The 20,825-nt window shown below is 38.7% G+C and overlaps 3 protein-coding genes across 6 annotated transcripts in view; all 3 read right to left on the bottom strand.

Annotated features, from left to right (window-relative positions):
• Positions 1–8,618: 8,618 nt before the first annotated feature.
• On the bottom strand, positions 8,619–11,633 carry LOC107225851. Of its 2 annotated transcripts, none has more exons than XM_046733612.1 (2): positions 10,651–11,633; positions 8,619–10,389 (listed from the first exon to the last, which is right to left on the bottom strand). In XM_046733612.1, exons 1-2 carry the CDS (start codon positions 10,984–10,986, stop codon positions 10,237–10,239), a joined length of 489 nt encoding a protein of 162 aa, XP_046589568.1. In that variant the 5' UTR covers positions 10,987–11,633; the 3' UTR covers positions 8,619–10,236. The 2 variants fall into 2 exon arrangements, with proteins under 2 accessions (XP_046589568.1, XP_015521931.1); XM_015666445.2 differs by having other exon boundaries at positions 8,619–10,397; positions 10,651–11,604.
• A 217-nt stretch (positions 11,634–11,850) lies between these two features.
• Positions 11,851–14,097, bottom strand: LOC107225850 (tRNA (adenine(58)-N(1))-methyltransferase non-catalytic subunit TRM6). The gene is made up of 2 exons (XM_015666444.2): positions 13,717–14,097; positions 11,851–13,646 (listed from the first exon to the last, which is right to left on the bottom strand). The coding sequence occupies exon 2, from the start codon at positions 13,611–13,613 to the stop codon at positions 12,216–12,218; it is 1,398 nt and encodes a 465-aa protein (XP_015521930.1). The 5' UTR covers positions 13,614–13,646; positions 13,717–14,097; the 3' UTR covers positions 11,851–12,215.
• Positions 14,098–15,435: 1,338 nt separating this feature from the next.
• The window catches only part of LOC107225853, a 31,419-nt gene continuing 26,029 nt past the window's right edge, over positions 15,436–20,825 (bottom strand). For 2 of the 3 annotated variants that reach the window (XM_046733610.1, XM_015666447.2), the window contains 3 exons: positions 19,725–19,858; positions 17,655–17,886; positions 15,436–15,621 (listed from right to left, as the gene is read on the bottom strand). In XM_046733610.1, coding sequence (XP_046589566.1) covers positions 15,545–15,621; positions 17,655–17,886; positions 19,725–19,858 — 443 coding nt within the window. In that variant the 3' untranslated portion in view covers positions 15,436–15,544. The remainder of the gene's footprint in view (positions 15,622–17,654; positions 17,887–19,724; positions 19,859–20,825) is intronic. The other variant, XM_046733611.1, reaches the window with a different exon arrangement.

Raw genomic sequence — 20,825 nt, forward strand, 5'->3', positions numbered from 1 at the left:
GAATGTGTACATATTTATATCAGATGTAATAATGATGCAGAGACCAAACAGTACACATGTATATGCTGTCCTAGTACGATATTAATATATATGATCCATTTACGATTAATACATGATGCATACCATAAATTACATAATTTTCCGGGAGACAAACTAGATTATCTACAATAATCGGCTATAATACGAAAGCAGAAGAATTATTCATTTCGAAATGGAATTCTATTTGACACGCGCTAGATGTATTCCATAACATCAATATTCATAATTATTCCAACAACTTTTCATTTGCTCTCTCGATCTTTAATTTTCGCAGGCATAGAATCGGAACGCTGTTTTAGCTAGTCGCAAGTGAAGTATCTGCGTTGGGTGGAGGAGCAGAATTGTTTTTCGAAAAGTATTCGGATGGAAAAAAATTCAGAGTAACTGTAATACATCACGGATGCGTTAATTTTGAACGAGATGAAACGGATGCTTCGTATATGAGACAGTATTTAACGCTGCGTAGTGATTTAAAGACCTAGAAAGGTGATAGGGAGAGAAAGAACGACGCTTCTTAACATTTCGAGTGTATTTTAACACACATTTGAAAGATACGAGCGAAATTTTTCATCATCCAACTGTCGCAGAACGGCAGCGTTATTAGCCGAGCCGTTCACTGAAGAATATATCTTCAGTCAACGGCTGACCATCGAAGGGCCTGGCCGCTTGAGTCTGGAATCGGCAGGAGAGATAAAGGGTGTATTTCTTGTATGAAACGTGAAAACTAAAAGCATTATACATCATATCATATCATCATACATCGTACATCGTACATCGTACACCATACATCATACATCATACATCGTACATCATACATCATCATACATAGTATCAAAGTTCGAAACCATAGTTTGGATGTCGGACGTTCAGAAAGTGACGTCACCAATTCAAAATCAGCTAGCCGAATTCCTCAGTCTGGAAACAACCGCGCAGTAGAGCGGACGGATCAGAGTCGCGCTCCGCAAATTTCGAGTACCGGGTTCTCAACCTCCCGAATCCCGCGCTTCGGGTCCGCTACATATTTCGAGTACCGGGTTCTCAACCTCCCGGATCCCGCGCTTCGGGTCCGCTACGCTGTGAAACTCGACTTCCAGGATAAGCGCTCCGTGGTTCCTGGTTCATGTTTACAATAAATTATTTCAATTCGTTTTTCGCCCAACCCCAAATTCGGTAGCTGTCAGTCCGCTAATAAAATTTCTCGACTTCCAGGATAAGCGCTCCGTGGTTCCTGGTTCATGTTTACAATAAATTATTTCAATTCGTTTTTCGCGCAACCCCAAATTCGGTAGCTGTCAGTCCGCTAATAAAATTTCTCGACTTCCAGGATAAGCCCTCCGTGGTTCCTGGTTCATGTTTACAATAAATTATTTCAATTCGTTTTTCGCGCAACCCCAAATTCGGTAGCTGTCAGTCCGCTAATAAAATTTCTCGACTTCCAGGATAAGCGCTCCGTGGTTCCTGGTTCACGTTTACAATAAATTATTTCAATTCGTTTTTCGCGCAACCCCAAATTCGGTAGCTGTCAGTCCGCTAATAAAATTTCTCGACTTCCAGGATAAACGCTCCGTGGTTCCTGGTTCACGTTTACAATAAATTATTTCAATTCGTTTTTCGCGCAACCCCAAATTCGGTAGCTGTCAGTCCGCTAATAAAATTTCTCGACTTCCAGGATAAGCGCTCCGTGGTTCCTGGTTCACGTTTACAATAAATTATTTCAATTCGTTTTTCGCGCAACCCCAAATTCGGTAGCTGTCAGTCCGCTAATAAAATTTCTCGACTTCCAGGATAAGCGCTCCGTGGTTCCTGGTTCACGTTTACAATAAATTATTTCAATTCGTTTTTCGCGCAACCCCAAATTCGGTAGCTGTCAGTCCGCTAATAAAATTTCTCGACTTCCAGGATAAGCGCTCCGTGGTTCCTGGTTCACGTTTACAATAAATTATTTCAATTCGTTTTTCGCGCAACCCCAAATTCGGTAGCTGTCAGTCCGCTAATAAAATTTCTCGACTTCCAGGATAAGCGCTCCGTGGTTCCTGGTTCACGTTTACAATAAATTATTTCAATTCGTTTTTCGCGCAACCCCAAATTCGGTAGCTGTCAGTCCGCTAATAAAATTTCTCGACTTCCAGGATAAGCGCTCCGTGGTTCCTGGTTCACGTTTACAATAAATTATTTCAATTCGTTTTTCGCGCAACCCCAAATTCGGTAGCTGTCAGTCCGCTAATAAAATTTCTCGACTTCCAGGATAAGCGCTCCGTGGTTCCTGGTTCACGTTTACAATAAATTATTTCAATTCGTTTTTCGCGCAACCCCAAATTCGGTAGCTGTCAGTCCGCTAATAAAATTTCTCGACTTCCAGGATAAGCGCTCCGTGGTTCCTGGTTCACGTTTACAATAAATTATTTCAATTCGTTTTTCGCGCAACCCCAAATTCGGTAGCTGTCAGTCCGCTAATAAAATTTCTCGACTTCCAGGATAAGCGCTCCGTGGTTCCTGGTTCACGTTTACAATAAATTATTTCAATTCGTTTTTCGCGCAACCCCAAATTCGGTAGCTGTCAGTCCGCTAATAAAATTTCTCGACTTCCAGGATAAGCGCTCCGTGGTTCCTGGTTCACGTTTACAATAAATTATTTCAATTCGTTTTTCGCGCAACCCCAAATTCGGTAGCTGTCAGTCCGCTAATAAAATTTCTCGACTTCCAGGATAAGCGCTCCGTGGTTCCTGGTTCACGTTTACAATAAATTATTTCAATTCGTTTTTCGCGCAACCCCAAATTCGGTAGCTGTCAGTCCGCTAATAAAATTTCTCGACTTCCAGGATAAGCGCTCCGTGGTTCCTGGTTCACGTTTACAATAAATTATTTCAATTCGTTTTTCGCGCAACCCCAAATTCGGTAGCTGTCAGTCCGCTAATAAAATTTCTCGACTTCCAGGATAAGCGCTCCGTGGTTCCTGGTTTATGTTTACAATAAATTATTTCAATTCGTTTTTCGCGCAACCCCAAATTCGGTAGCTGTCAGTCCGCTAATAAAATTTCTCGACTTCCAGGATAAGCGCTCCGTGGTTCCTGGTTCATGTTTACAATAAATTATTTCAATTCGTTTTTCGCGCAAGCCCAAATTCGGTAGCTGTCAGTGCGCTAATAAAATTTCTATAACTTTACAATCTTCTCATAATCTTTTTGGTAAAATATGTCGATAAAAAAATTATATCAAACCTTACACATTATTTTTGATTTGTTCTGAGGCTGAAAATATTTATTAGTATTCGAGGTATAACTCGAGGTGGTTGGTGGTTTTCGTTGGAGGTAGTTAGGGGTGGTTGCGGGTAATCTCGGTGATTCAGGAGGAGGGGGACGAGGATTTGTGCTCGGTGAGTAAAACACTTTTATAATATTTCATGGCAATTGTAATTATATTTCATCTGAAATATTACAAACTTGTCACGTTTACAATAAATTATTTCAATTCATTTTTCGTGCAAGCACATATTTAGTAGCTATGAATAATCTTATACAATTTATTATATTATTAATTAATTAATTAATATTCTTATAATATTTGATGGCAATTGTAATTATATTTCATCTGAAATATTACAAACTTGTCACCTTTACAATAAATTATTTCAATTTATTTTTCGTGTAAGCACAAATTCAGTAGCTACGAATAAGCTTATACAATTTATTATATTATTAATTAATTATTTAATCAATTACTCAATTATATTAATCCTTACACAATATTTTCGATGTGTTCTTATACTGAAAATATTTATTACTATTCAAGGTATAACCTGAGGTGGTTGAAGGTGGTCGGAGGTGGACGAGGAGGACGAGGATTTGTGCTGGGTGAGTAAAACACTTTTATAATATTTGATGGCAATTGTAATTATATTTCATCTGAAATATTACAAACTTGTCACGTTTACAATAAATTATTTCAATTCATTTTTCGTGCAAGCACATATTCAGTAGCTATGAATAATCTTGTACAATTTATTATATTATTAATTAATTAATTAATATTCTTATAATATTTGATGGCAATTGTAATTATATTTCATCTGAAGTATTACAAACTTGTCACGTTTACAATAAATTATTTCAATTCATTTTTCGTGCAAGCACATATTCAGTAGCTATGAATAATCTTGTACAATTTATTATATTATTAATTGATTGATTAATTACATTAATCCTTACACAATATTTTTGATGTGTTCCTATACTAAAAATATTCATTACTATTCCAGGTATTACCCGAGGTGGTCGGAGGTGGACGAGGAGGAGGACGAGCTGGACGAGGAAGAGGACCAGGTGGACGAGGAGGAGGACGAGGTGGACGAGGAGTCGGCGGGGTGGGTCGTGGGAGAGGACCTCTCCTCTCCTCAGAGGAGGGGAGGGGGACGGGCAGGGAGGGGGAGAGGTGGGCGGGTAGGGGGAAGGGAAGGGAAGGGAAGGGAGCGGGTGGGGCAGGGGCAGGGGGGAGGGGGCGGGAGAGGGGGGAGGGGGCGGGGGCGGGAGAGGGGGGAGGGGAGAGGGGAGAGGGAGGGAGGGAGGGAGGGAGGGAGGGCGGGCGGGAGGGAGGGCGGGGGGAAGGGAGGGAGGGAGGGGAGGACGGATGTCAGTGCAAGCCCGTTAGAGTTAATAGAGCAGAACACGCCCGCCCGCCCGCCCGCCCCTTCCCGCTCCCTCCCTCCCTCCCTCCCGCCCTCCCGCCCTCCCGCCCTCCCGCCCTTCCCCCGCCCTCCCTCCCTCCCTCCCTCCCACACCCTCCCCGCCACCCTCCCTTCCCCTCCCCTTCCCTTCCCTTCCCTTCCCTTCCCATCCCTTCCCCCTCTCCGCCCACCTCTCCCCCTTCCCTGCCCCTCCCCCTCCCCTCCTCTGAGGAGAGGAGAGGTCCTCTCCCACGACCCACCCCGCCGACTCCTCGTCCACCTCGTCCTCCTCCTCGTCCACGTGGTCCTCTTCCTCGTCCAGCTCGTCCTCCTCCTCGTCCACCTCCGACCACCTCGGGTAATACCTGGAATAGTAATGAATATTTTTAGTATAGGAACATATCAAAAATATTGTGTAAGGATTAATGTAATTAATCAATCAATTAATAATACAATAAATTGTACATGATTATTCATAGCTACTGAATATGTGCTTGCACGAAAAATGAATTGAAATAATTTATTGTAAACGTGACAAGTTTGTAATATTTCAGATGAAATATAATTACAATTGCCATCAAATATTATAAAAGTGTTTTACTCACCCAGCAACCTTATCCTGGAAGTCGAGAAATTTTATTAGCGGACTGACAGCTACCGAATTTGGGGTTGCGCGAAAAACGAATTGAAATAATTTATTGTAAACATAAACCAGGAACCACGGAGCGCTTATCCTGGAAGTCGAGAAATTTTATTAGCGGACTGACAGCTACCGAATTTGGGGTTGCGCGAAAAACGAATTGAAATAATTTATTGTAAACGTGAACCAGGAACCACGGAGCGCTTATCCTGGAAGTCGAGAAATTTTATTAGCGGACTGACAGCTACCGAATTTGGGGTTGCGCGAAAAACGAATTGAAATAATTTATTGTAAACGTGAACCAGGAACCACGGAGCGCTTATCCTGGAAGTCGAGAAATTTTATTAGCGGACTGACAGCTACCGAATTTGGGGTTGCGCGAAAAACGAATTGAAATAATTTATTGTAAACGTGAACCAGGAACCACGGAGCGCTTATCCTGGAAGTCGAGAAATTTTATTAGCGGACTGACAGCTACCGAATTTGGGGTTGCGCGAAAAACGAATTGAAATAATTTATTGTAAACGTGAACCAGGAACCACGGAGCGCTTATCCTGGAAGTCGAGAAATTTTATTAGCGGACTGACAGCTACCGAATTTGGGGTTGCGCGAAAAACGAATTGAAATAATTTATTGTAAACGTGAACCAGGAACCACGGAGCGCTTATCCTGGAAGTCGAGAAATTTTATTAGCGGACTGACAGCTACCGAATTTGGGGTTGCGCGAAAAACGAATTGAAATAATTTATTGTAAACGTGAACCAGGAACCACGGAGCGCTTATCCTGGAAGTCGAGAAATTTTATTAGCGGACTGACAGCTACCGAATTTGGGGTTGCGCGAAAAACGAATTGAAATAATTTATTGTAAACGTGAACCAGGAACCACGGAGCGTTTATCCTGGAAGTCGAGAAATTTTATTAGCGGACTGACAGCTACCGAATTTGGGGTTGCGCGAAAAACGAATTGAAATAATTTATTGTAAACGTGAACCAGGAACCACGGAGCGTTTATCCTGGAAGTCGAGAAATTTTATTAGCGGACTGACAGCTACCGAATTTGGGGTTGCGCGAAAAACGAATTGAAATAATTTATTGTAAACGTGAACCAGGAACCACGGAGCGCCGCTTATCCTGGAAGTCGAGAAATTTTATTAGCGGACTGACAGCTACCGAATTTGGGGTTGCGCGAAAAACGAATTGAAATAATTTATTGTAAACGTGAACCAGGAACCACGGAGCGCTTATCCTGGAAGTCGAGAAATTTTATTAGCGGACTGACAGCTACCGAATTTGGGGTTGCGCGAAAAACGAATTGAAATAATTTATTGTAAACATGAACCAGGAACCACGGAGGGCTTATCCTGGAAGTCGAGAAATTTTATTAGCGGACTGACAGCTACCGAATTTGGGGTTGCGCGAAAAACGAATTGAAATAATTTATTGTAAACATGAACCAGGAACCACGGAGCGCTTATCCTGGAAGTCGAGAAATTTTATTAGCGGACTGACAGCTACCGAATTTGGGGTTGGGCGAAAAACGAATTGAAATAATTTATTGTAAACATGAACCAGGAACCACGGAGCGCTTATCCTGGAAGTCGAGTTTCACAGCGTAGCGGACCCGAAGCGCGGGATCCGGGAGGTTGAGAACCCGGTACTCGAAATATGTAGCGGACCCGAAGCGCGGGATTCGGGAGGTTGAGAACCCGGTACTCGAAATTTGCGGAGCGCGACTCTGATCCGTCCGCTCTACTGCGCGGTTGTTTCCAGACTGAGGAATTCGGCTAGCTGATTTTGAATTGGTGACGTCACTTTCTGAACGTCCGACATCCAAACTATGGTTTCGAACTTTGATACTATGTATGATGATGTATGATGTACGATGTATGATGTATGATGTATGGTGTACGATGTATGATGATATGATACGATGTATAATGCTTTTAGTTTTCACGTTTCATACAAGAAATACACACTTCATCTCTCATGCCGATTCCAGACTCAAGCGGCCAGGCCCTTCGATGGTCAGCCGTTGACTGAATAGATTCTTGCATGCGCTATGTCGACGTAATTTTGCGAGAGAAATCGATTGGGCGCAGTCCCAATACGCTGCGATCAACGCATCAGAAGTTACAGCCAAAAAACCAGAACCTGAATTTTCGACATTTTTCAGCAGGTGCTTTTCTGCTTGCCATTTCTCTCCTGTCGGTCCTACGCTCTTTTCGCTGCGTTTTCTGAGTTACGGAGCGTCTGATTAGTCAGGGGAGGGTCTTCCACATGAAATCGGAAATCACTTTTTTCCAGATTTTTTTGCCGTATTATCAAAGAACAATGGTCAAAGTGTAAATTTTTTTGGCATAATGAAAGTCCACGAAAGAAACTTCCAAATGACACGGTTAGTGTCGATTTATCCTTGCGGCACTTTGAAAGCCAATCGTAATTTCGAGGGTTTCATTGCTCACAATACCAGCCCCGGTTTCCGGCAACTTTTGTGGAACACGAATACACAAATTTGCAAAAATATGCATCAAGTATTTCGAAAGTTATAGCGAATCGAAAAAAGAACATAGAAGAATGAATAAATTCAGATTTTTACATAAAAAATAATTGTATTTCAAAGTAGATGACGAAATTTCGTGTAAAATTTTTCGCGGTAGATATTTTGTTGAGAACTTTTATGAACCTAAAGCTAGCAGCCAAAGTTAGCAGCCAAACGTGTTGAATGTTTCGAAAGTATGAAAATGCAATCCAGATTCATCCTCGGGATTCTATAAAGAATATGGGGGTCCAAAGTACTTTACGAAATTTTGGTTGACGGTCTCCCCTACCTTATTGGAATAAATATTAAAATAATAGGCTGCTAATTCCGGCTGCTACCTTCAGCTCCACGGACTTTTTTTTGGACGACCACCGCGAAGCGAGATAATCCACAATAAAACAAAAATACGAATGTCAGCCAATTTATGGACAGTTTTGAAACACCCCATCTAGAGTCATCCACCAACATTATAACAAGTTACTGGCGACGCCCATCTGTACATAGTGGAAAAAATTCAAGAGGTAGTTGGAGGTAGTTGGACGTGGTGGAAGGCGGTTAGGGGTGGACGAGGAGGAGGACCTCTCCACGAGGAGGTTGGAGGTGAAGAAAAAGTACGCAGTGGTGTACACTGCATCAAGGAAAACTCAATTGGTAAGTCGAAACTTGCGTCATACAATAACTATACTCCGAAAATTATGAAATCTGGCACTGCCAGCTTACGTAGATTAAATATGAATTATATTTGAAACAGTACCACGTGTTAAAAGCACGCCAGTTTATTTACGCCAATAAAATGAAACTTGTAGAGATACAAAACAAACTAATAATAAAAATAAAATATCATGGATCGTTACATTAATCAGTCGAATTAATCATACTCAATCCTTCCATAGACAGGTTCGCATTAAAATATTTTCTCTTATTTTGTTTTCATTGCTATTCATCAAATTTTCGAAAATTAGTGTGCATGTGGGCTTAAATCCCAATGGAAATTTCGACTGTCTAGTACTTAAAGGTGTTCATTTGCGATTGTTTTCTTTTAAAATATCAGATTTAGACTTTTAATTGTGGCGTATATTCATTTGAACGCTTGATGCTCAGTTGTGAAACAAAATTAGCCAATAGTCTACACAGTCGTAGTACATAGCAATAATACTTGAAAATGGTTTGCATCATATGCACCCAATGGTCCAGGATATACTTGTAGAAAAAATAGCCTCTACCAGGCATAGTGAGTGAAAAAGCTACAAGATATACGCTGAGATTAAGTTGATCCTGAATCGATCAAGACAAAATATCTAAAACTATCATTTAGATAAATATGTTACTTCTTAATTCCAACATAGTTGTCAATACGTTATGAGTTATTATTTAATTACTAAATTAAGTAGTACTTTAAATATTAAATTAATAGGATTTTTTTTTCATTTATAAGCCAACACAGTTGGCTGTTTCATTTGTCTTACGAACAATAAATACTGAAAATACAATACAAGGCAGGGGGTTTATACAATATGCTGCTCAAGTCTTATCATTACAGTACAATTTGGAGGGATGACAAGTTCAAGTTTAATTTCAATCAATATCGGAATCGTCAACGCAAATTTAACGGAAGGAATAATTAATTGGTATATAGAAGAGATACACGATTTTTAATCGTAAATTATAATCATGTCCCCCTGCGATGATCATTTTGAACAAGAAATTGTAAAACAGCTACAGTCGGTTCAAATATCAGAAACCGATATTTTCCATCCTTTCTTAGTTCCTTTGTCACGAATGCTTTTTCCATTGAGTGAGACTTAAAACATAGACTTGTTGTGAAATAAGTTATCGTCAATATCAATTAGGCAGTGAAGATTCATTTTTTCAATGTACGTCCAAGTTGTGGATAGCAAATTATGATTTGGATTTGAAACAGCATGATAACTTTCGACGGTGTTTTGAACAATAAAGCCGTAATTTGACTTTTTTTAAAAATTTAGTTGTAAATTCACCAGTCGTAATCAGATTGATCATTAATTAGCTCTGACGTGCTATCTATAAAACATGTAAATCACACAAGCTCGCATTATCAAAAAATGTTAAGGCATCAATTATCTTACAATAAAAGTAGCAGCATTCAGCAATATATCTTGCTGGGAATGAAATATTTTTATCCTTTGAAGGATTAATAAACGTGAAAAAATGTGCTAATTAGTAATCAGTATCTGTGCGATAGATGTATTGATTTCAGAATTTATCTGAACGTAGTAAAGCCATTAGCTTTGGTTAGTTGAAAGGGTTTGCGCAATTTTTGTTCAACGTTGGTAAGTTTATGCATGGCACTGGAATCCTCATTCTCTTTTCCAGGTGAATTACTCCAAGCAGACCTTGGCGACTCTATGCCAAATGGACTGTAGAGTTTTGTTGGTGTCCTGCCCAACAGATGACGAGACCGAGTTTGAGGTGTCGCAGAGATTGTGGGGGAGTGGCATTCCTCTAAACGTTGCCTCCTGCGTGTTGAACTTCTAAATTTCTTGATAGAGAAAAAGGAGCATGTTATTGTTTGTTCCACAAAAATCACAATCCAATGCACAGTGATACAGACAGATATAAAGACAAATGCTTGAATAGATTTTTAATTCAATGGCTATAGCAATCGTTTGAATTTCATGCAGGTGGTATTTTACTATCATGAAGTAAAAAGTAAAAGGTGTTGAAAGGCAGTTATTAAAAAAGGGACGACAAGTTACAAAGAATTCAGATATATTATAGTACCACGCACAAACCTGAGAAATTGTTCCAAAAGTCATTCGAACCGAAGAGATGGTCTTGGATAATTTTTCAGCTCCATTTCTGAAGGCTCGTCTTGAGTCGGCCGAAACGTTACTCAAGCTTAAATTACTCCATCCTTTTTCGGGAGTTAAGGAACCAGCCCTACTTTTGGAAGTACGTTTTTTTGAAGGTGACTCTTTGTTGGCCAAATTGTACGGGCATTCTTGGTCAAAACGATCCTGCAGTCTTCGACGTAAATTTCTTGACTCTTTCGGCTCGTCTGAGGTGTTGTTTGCGGTTAAAGCCGAGCGGTGAAATGTGAACGAGATACTCCTCGAATCTGGCCTCATTATCACTGCTTATATCGTGGCTTCTAATGCCCAAATAATACCGCTTATCAAACTGTCAATAATTCACTAGCCTCTTCTCTCAGTTCACTTTTTCCTGATTGCTTGTCGCTTGAGCTTTGGCGAAAGCACGATACGGTAGAGAGCATGGATACCAACGTGATTGAACGCGACTGAACGCCAACGGCTGCCAAGCGGGAATTAACGATTTTTTGGGCAAGGCTGCGTGAATATGTTGTACTTAGATATTGAAGCACTCGTAATGCACTCACGCAACACTCGTTTCAAAACTGTTTAAAACATGATTCAAGTCAAGCACAGCATGATAACATGGATATTGGATTGGAATTTCGGACCAGTTCGTATTTGGATTAAGGAAATATTTGAATTCAAATTTCGGCATTAATTTCACTTCCCAACAGCATTATAGGTATATCGTTGTACGATGTAAAATGCACTTTCCAATCTGGGTCCAAATATGTATATACGACAGATATACGATAGGTATCTACAGTCAACGCTGTAGGTCGATTAGGGTTGCAGCAGATTCTGATATTACCAACTGAAAGTACAATCATACGATGCGTTGATAAATACTCATTAGGTACAAAATGGAATAAATTGGAGGTATGGTCTCAGGCAAGCCCTGCATCTCTAACGAAACGTATCGATATTTAATTAACAATATCGTTACCTGCAATTTACGCAAGGATCAAATATATAGTTTTACATATAGATTGACAAAATTTATTTTTCTCGCAGATTGATTATTGAATGCTCTGAAATTTTTACCAAGTCAACAATACAACGGATTTCATTTGTAAGATGCAGTTGGCCTAATAACGTATATCTTCATCCGAATTGATATAATTTGCATATTTATACTTTTATAAGAAATGTTCATCTTGATTGTATGTCATTTAATATAATGAATGGAATTCTTATTAAATTACATGAAGCTAGCACTGGAAATTTCTCCAAAAACTATTTTCAAATAAGATTTGCACAAATTATTGGTACTGTAATATACTCAAAAATAACTTTTGTTATACTTGGACCTTGTATCAAATCACTGATTTTATTTGCAGTTTGTTATTTCGTGAGAAAGTTTTTCTCTACAACTTTGTCAGCCGTATGCTATATGGTTTAAAATAGCCTGAAATTTTCACTAAAAGTGCTACAACTGTGTTGTGTTTTGATCACTGTGTATTGTGGAAGTTTATGTGTTAAGCTTAGTCAACTAAATATCCATACAATAAATATCCACCTGTGTCACTCATTAAAATGTCAGGATGTGTCCTATCTGGCAATACTTGATGAGACCGTAAGAAGTTGGCGAATAACCTTAAATTAATAACATCTGATCTTTGCTTCAAAGCAACGTAAGTTTCCTGTAATGGTTCTCGAGATGAATGATAAATAACAAATGGCCTAGAGATTCCTAAAAATGGCAGAAGACCTTTGATTATATTAAGTGGATGTTCTTTAGCTATGATAGCTAGACCGTCAGCTTTAGTTACTTTCATAATCTCAACAGCCTCTTGTGTTTCTATAAGCCATTTAGGTTTTTTAGGTGGTTCGTGACTTGGTGCATCTTTAAGCTTGCGTTTCAACCCTTTGCTTTCGAATGAGTTCACAGCTCTGTTGCTTGAATTATCTTCTGTAATCCCCTCTGCCTTTACTTCAGCTTCAGCCTTGGGCACTTTAGGATTTGCCACATCTTCTGTGAAGTCAGTGTCATTGGATTCCAATACAATGCATTCTACGTTCAGGGTATCAGATTTTGCTTTGTACTTTGATACTTCTAGAAATTGTTCAGTCCCCTGGTAATACATACGTATTAGACTATAAATGTTGACAGTAAGCATTCTACGCAGCTGCTCCTCGGGAAAGTTCATTGCTTGAATCAATGTTCTTTGGGGAATATTTCCTGGATGCATGTGAATTAGTTTACCATTTGTTCCGGCGCCAATGCGATGAAGCATAGCTGAAGCGGGCAACCCTTGAGAACCACTGTCATAGACCATATAGAGCCCATCAGCATTAACACCAGAATAAGAAAGGAGCTGAGCTAGTGTATCCATCCTCAGACTGCTGATCTTCTGATGATCCATTCGAAAATAAATGTCTTGAATTAGCCGTATTGTAGGTTTTCTAATCGTGATGTACTCAAAATATTTCTTTTCTTTTTTTTTCAAATACTTGGCTTGTGAATATTCAGTTTTATTCTGAAACGTTTTGCTATTCTCTATCAGTTTGCCAACTATTTCTTTACTCGACTTCCCTGCTTCCCTTAATCCCACAATATCTTCGGTTGATAACTGTTGCGACGTTCCGTCGTCAATGATGCTTCTGTTGTCTAGCCCACTGGGTAACACACTCTTCAAGTCTTTCGATAGCGATTCAACTTCTTTAGTCTCCAGCAAAGTGTATAATCTCTTCCCAGTCACCTTTGCTTCCATTTTATACGTTGTCCACATTGGTCTACCAATTATACTACTCATCTCCAGCTGGTCTTTACCCAGTAGTAAATTTCCATTCGCCGTCACCTTATGGAGCTTGTAGTAATTCTGTCTTTGTACGACAACATAGTCTCCAACTTTAACAACTTCTGCATCAAGCTCGTTCATTGTGGTGGCACTTTGGGTACACCAAATTCCAAGCTGTAATGTGAAGTTTGTTTATATTTTCTATCGTCCGTGGTAATCAGATATCCACGTGAGAAATGATTACCTTAACCTCCAAATGCGAGGCCAACGAGACGTCAACTGTTGGTGTAGCGTAACCTCAGATCGACCACAGAGTACAGACTACTACCAACTACTACTGACAAGATCGACTTCAATGGCCAATCCATGGGCTAATCGAAGCTCGGGTCGACGCTGCCAATGTTATTAACCCAACGATTTCAAGACTGCAGTCCTGTAGATTTGAAGGCGGGTATATTTAAACATCTACATTGATAATTAGTTAAAATTTTATTTGCGGACGTATTTGTAGAACGTTTGCGGTAGGATAGCTTCATTGGGATATTATAACAAATACTCGGATTTCACTTTTTTAAACCTGATCACGTTTAACTGTTACCCTCAATCAGTGGAAACGGTTTACGTAAAGCGTGAATTGCATTGAATTTGTGTCAAGCTCCTGGAGATAGATGGGCAACTTTTCATATGTGAAAATAATTGCCTACTTCTAGGAGCAAGCTTTATTTTAGTTCCAAATGATCAATAGCCGGGGATCATCTCTCTCTCTATACTCACTTCATTTCCTTCTTCCTCAGCGTCTACTTTTGAAAAAGGAACCCTATTGCATTTGGATTGGTTTCGATTAAAAATCTAGTTTAAAAAAATTCCTACGACATTTTAGACGTATATATTCAACACTGAATTTAATAAATAATCGATACGATTTGTATTTTCTACCAAAACCATTTAGACCTGATGAATGTTTTTTATTAGGTTGTAATTTTTAAATTTCTGCAAAAGCGAATTTCAGTAATGAATTGAGTATTCGAATAAATAAATTAAAAGTCACAATAATTAATCAATACAGCATTTTATCAGACTGTAGTCACAATACTCACAATTACCATATAATGATCATACATAGTGCTTCAGACAGTCTCCAACGAAGTTCCCAGAGAACTTATTTCGATGAACTACTAGAACGCTCCGAAATTTTTGAGCAAGAAAAGTTTCATGCGAGCTTTGAGGAAGCTACACTTTTAGCAGCTTTGAGGAAGCTCTCACGGCGCAACTTTTGAGCTCCTTTGTAACTCAGCATGCATAGCTCGCAGGAAGCTCTTACGGAGTTCCTGTGAAAATGCCGTCAGTTATTGATAAATTTCACATACTTGTAATATATTTTTCATCGTTCATTAAGAATGTTTCATGTGAAATCCACTGCCCCCTCCCACCTTTATTTTTTTATCTGACTATAACTCTTTTTCACGTTAATACTACAAATTGACACAAACGTAACATCGATATTTATTTTCGATTGTATGTGAATATTTTATTATACAAACTCTGCACGTGACACACAGCGTACACTCGGTGCAGCGTGACATATTTCTAGTTTATGTATTTAATATCATATATGTAGTATTTTACATTGTTTATTGCATATACATGTAATTAACATTAACATATCATGCAACAAAAATAAATTGACATTTCAAAACGGATTTACTTCTAGTCCTGTTTTTGGTCTGCGAAAATATACGGGTATACGAGTGTTGGGCGATTTTGATGACGAATGCCAGTATAACTAGGGAATGTTCGTATCCATTTTGTTTGAAAAAAAACCCCGTCGTCTTAATCTGAGGAAGAAATTTGTTCGCTTTTGACGGTCTAATGGCGCGTAGGTGTATGTTACATTATTTAAATCAATGCCACTACACGGCTCTTCCGGCAGTGCTACACATCTACACGAATAACATACACACGATAATGTTTCAACAAAAGGGTTTTTAATTATTTTCAAAGTTTTACAAACAATTTACTTCTTCATTCCCAGTACACTTAAACGCGTAAAATCAACTGAACGTTCTTTGGTGTTATCTCAGGCTGTATAACAGTAGGTTCGTTACTGCCACCATGAAAATCCACTGCTCAACTCTTCGTCCGGCCTTTCCTGAAATCAAGTTATACTTTTTCATTCGACATACTTATGATTCAAATCACAATCTATTGATCGGAGTTTACGGATTCAGCATTATAACGGTTGTTTAGTACCCGTTAAGAGTTATTACATGAACTAAGCAGTGTACATTAAAAACTCGTTAAATCCACCGTAACCGGTTTTAAGTAAAATGTAAAAAACTAATAACTTCTTTTCAAATTGACACACAGCTGTGATAAAGGTGCCTAAGGAAAAAAATTAATAAAGTAGAAGTGTTATAATCATGAAAGCCTGAATTAACTTTGTATGAAAAAATAGATTGAATTATATACTTCTGAACAATTTGATCTAATAAGTTCTGCGACTAATCATGTCACTGCAGGAAATAAAAGATATACGGTAAAGATCTAGTCTCCGTTTGAAATCGGATTAAATCCAATTGTCATCAAAATATTATTGGTTGAAAACTACCATTCGTTTACCTGAATATCATTACATTTGTATTAGGATGATTAGGATTTGTATGAGGCGCTTCCAAACGTTTACCGAAAAATATCAAGAAAGTTTAAAAATAATTACTTTGCACTGGAACTGGAATCATAGAAGAATAAAAAGAAATAAAATATACGGCAATATATAAATGCCACTACATACCAAAATAAATGTTGTGGACTGGGTAATTGGAAGAAATACATTAGATGATTAAAAAAACGAGTTAATTACCGGATGCTGACATAGGAGTGTATAGGACGTAATCTTATTCATCAGTACAAGCCTCAACTAATCGCAACCAACGAATTTTAACGCCGAACTGAATTTGTATCCGCGTAAGGTATGCAAGAAAAAGTTATTCACCATTTCTGAGTAAACGGAAGGTTACACATCTCACAGCTTATTTATTTTACTAATTAATAACATGAGATGAAGTTATAATTAGTACTATACCGAGTCCGAAGTTTTTAATACCTGTAAAACCGTACGTATGTATAATATACATGTAGATTATTTAATTGAACAAGCTGTATACTGGCTTGCCTTGTTACCAAGAACATTAAATGATCCGATATTATTTGGAGTCACCGGCAGGGTATTAAATTTCTTTATACGTAACTGCAAATTCAATGCTGTACCGTGAAAGATGTATTTATATACATACAATTCTCATGGTATTGGTTAAGTATCTGGAAATATTGTTTCTCGGTTTTAACACATGTAAATTCACGGACAATAAGAATTATTATACAGCTATTTCGGTGGCAGAAAACGGGAAAAGAATGAAGAGAATTGAGAGAGACTTATTTCGTAACTGGCTCAATTGGGCTTCTTGGAATATCCTGCAATTGACGAGAGTCAGAATTTCATTCTTTTTAGCCACTTTTTCTTTTATCGGGTCAATTCTGGCATTTCCTCACGTGATGACTTCACCGGGTTATGGACCATACAGATTTAATATTCACGGTAGTCATGGTGGACTATTACTGTATAAACTAGTACAAGAAATCCTGATTTGCGGTGTTTTTTTTTTTTATTCAATTATATGCGGCTACCGTACACGTTGATATCTGATTCCTTTGAATTTTACGAGAGAACTTTTCATTAAAAATCTTTAGAAACGTGTTTTTAATACAGCTGAAAAGTGTACATAAAGTTTTTCAGATATTACAGCCTGTGGAATGCATTAATCTCCGGTATAACGGTGCCGCAGAACGGCTTCACAATGCTCAGAAAATGGTAGAGAATTTCGTTATCAATGTACGATCATTTTATAAGAGCTCGCTAAGTTTGGCATCCTTTAGTTCAAAAGTGATTAATTATTCAACGCAATCAAAACCCGGTAAGCGAAAACTAAGTAGACGTTAAAGGTTGAAAAATTACGTATTAAAAAAGTCATTTGCATTTATTTTCGTTACAAATTGAACTCTAACGTATTACTTACTGAATAGCTTGGCTGTGAATGGAAATTGATTTTATTCACATTTATTTTTCTTTATTTTCTCATCCGTTTTCTTTCTACCTTCTGAAAATAATCAGGAATATAACATTACCGGTGTAGGATGATTCGCGAGTTCCGAGAACAGATGCTAATCTTGGGCGCTCCTCTTCTACGAATATTTCGGATTGAGCTGTATACAAATCAAACACGTTGACTCGACACGTGATGTGGAGTCTCCCGTGGTTGAAACTATCCGGGGCAATTTCCAAGTCCAGTCCAGCAACAACCGATACCAGCGGATTTTCCGCTTTAGATGGCGACGAACGAGAGTAACTCGAATTTACCTGAACATACGATTAGACATCGACATGTTTACATAGATTTGCGTACACATTCATACGTCTAGATTTTCTTCAACCTCACGTATAATTTACTATAATTTACACTTAAATGGACAGCGTTTTTTGTTTTTGTCAATTTACAGTAGAGCGTCGATTATCCGAACATCAGTTACCCGAAACGTCAATCATCCGAAAGATTATTTAGTTCCTGGTTTTTCGAATAACAGGCCAAACTTCCGTTGTAAAACAGAGGAAAATTGTGGACTTTTTTCCAAAGGAGTAAACCAAATATGTACATACACCTGCCACTTATAAAATATTAATATTAGTATAGACACTTGTTTCTCAATACATATATTTTATACACTCTCTATTACGTAAGCGTTAGGAATGTTAACCAAAAGTACTATGTATAGAATAAGAAGATAGTTCGTCTGTTTGAAATACATTCGTATGTATCTACATTGAACAAATCAACGTTTTTTTTCATATTGTTCGGTTATCCGAATGGTTCCCGGCCCCAATTAGTTCGGATAATCGACGCTCAAGATGTAACCTCAGCTATCTACTTTTCTTTAAAATCAAAGACTTCGTACAAGAGAGTTGAAAAACTGTTCCTTTTTATGGCGTTTATTTTCTGGTCTGCAGGCAGATTTAAAACAGATATTTAGCGAGAGCTATATTAAACCTGAAATAAAATAGGAAAAATAATGAGATTAAGCTAGGTAACAAGTCAGTGTCGTTGATTGCAATAAAAAATCGTACACTACATAGAACTTTTGATCATAATTTATAAAAATGTCATGGCCAAACTCTATTAATTGTTTTACATTTGAACATTGTGCATGACATTCTCTCCTCATCAGAGTCTGCAATGAATCTTATGAAATTCGAAGCATATCATACGTTACTTCTTGTCTATCGATGCAGATTTTTGTGATAAAGTTGAATTCGTCATTTTAAATGGATCTAGTACAATATTCGTCACACGTACAAAATCTCATTTATATCGTTGTCATAATAAGTTTCAACGATGTCATAATTACGATTTGTCGTTCCAGTTGTGCCGCAATCAGTACAAATATCACAGTATTGAATTCCGTCCATTCCGTCCGCGAGTCAGACATGGAGTTCCATGAAAACGTGTCTTATATATCGCGTGACTAATGCCAAAAGGGCGTACTACAGCAGTTAGATAGGGATCCATGCCAAAAGGGCGTATAAAAAAATTTTTTTTTGCCATTCGACTTAAAATCACTCGAAACGTAAAGATCTGCAAAAAAAAATTTTTAGATGTACTAACGCCAAAAGGGCGTATCTCAAGATATACGCCCTTTTGGCTTTGAAAATTTTTTTTTCATTTTTAGGCTTAGAATATATTGACAAAACGATTGGCACAAAAAAAAAAATTATACGCCCTTTTGGTTTTGAAAAGCCAAAAGGGCGTACAATTTTTATACGCCCTTTTGGCATTAGTCACGCGATATGTTATCTATAATACCCTGTATCTTACGTAATGTAATTGCAAGGTTTGGTTGGCCTTTCGAATCGGGAACTGACCTGAAGATTCGTTTAAGTTTAACACCTCGACGGCTCAGCCGCGCGAATTGAACCGCGATAAAGCGAGCCGATCGGGAAAAATCGCGCAGGTAAGTATCAGGCAGATACCTGCGGGTTGCTTTGCTGCACGTTTCCTGTTCTTGCGCTCTTTCACCGGCTTCCGTTTATACATACGTGTCTCTTTGTCTCCCCCCGCAGCCCAGCATCACGACCCCCGACCCCGGCTTGCGGCCCGCGGCCTTTCAATCCGCACGACGTTTGAACCGCTCAAAGATACGTACCGGTAATCCGTTTACGGACCACGTAACGTTGGCCGGGGGATTCCCCGGTGGCGACGTACAGTTGCCACGCACCACGTCACCGACAGCGTATTTCATCTTCTCGACGCGAATCTCTGGATCCCCCTCCGGTAGGTCTGGAAAATTTCGGTCCTTCAAATTCACAAGCACCACTGAATAATGGAGTAAAAACGATGAACAGGAGAGGAGAAATAGGGTAAACAAAAAACGGAATACGGGAGCAATTCTGACCGAATAATTCGTGACTCACTTTTTTCATCCGATAGTTGAAGTTACTGGATAAAAATCGATACGCGAATGTTGAAAGGCTGCTTCTTCTCCTACAGATAAGGCCGTAAGACTTTCAAGTTTACGCTCAATTCATGGGCAAACGTTGAATTAAGGTATTAAAAAAAAGGCTACGATGTAATACATTATTGGTATAATAAAGCTTTATTACTATGGTGATTTCAGGTTCACGTTACATCGGCTGTTCTTTCATGCGCAGTCCACAGATAACAAAATGTTCTGCTTCAAGGACATATTTTTTAGGGAAGAGCGGAAGGTTTATTTGAAAAGAACAGCAGTAGTGGCACCGTTCATGAATAAATGTACCTACTTACTAAGACGCGAATAACATTAATAATAATAGTGATAATGAGAGCGAAATCAGTAATTTTTGACGTCCAGTAATGTATTTGTAATACATACTTTATGGGTGGTAATTATTTCAGGAGTCGGTCATTAAAAAGGAATTGCTCTCACCTCGGTACTATAATGACCTAGTTTCAGGCAAATTCGACTCATGGGACCGAACTACATTAGCTTTTTACGGTACCGTTGGCACCAGATGTGACATTGTAACAGTTACGGCTGCAGACAGTGGCGAATTTACTATATGGTAATGGTGGCAAAAAATAGGGTTACCCGAAGCGAGGGATGAAGGACTGCAGCACATGGGCGTAAAAAATGTATAGGGAAAAACAAAATTTCAAGAAATGCGTGAAAGAAACTCTCATTTTCACGCGACGTTTTTTTCATCTCATTACGACTCTCTGCGGGCGACGATAAATAGGCCCGACTAAAACTACAATGTAGAAAATA

Source organism: Neodiprion lecontei, chromosome 3, assembly GCF_021901455.1.
Source record: "Neodiprion lecontei isolate iyNeoLeco1 chromosome 3, iyNeoLeco1.1, whole genome shotgun sequence".
NCBI lineage: Eukaryota > Metazoa > Arthropoda > Insecta > Hymenoptera > Diprionidae > Neodiprion > Neodiprion lecontei.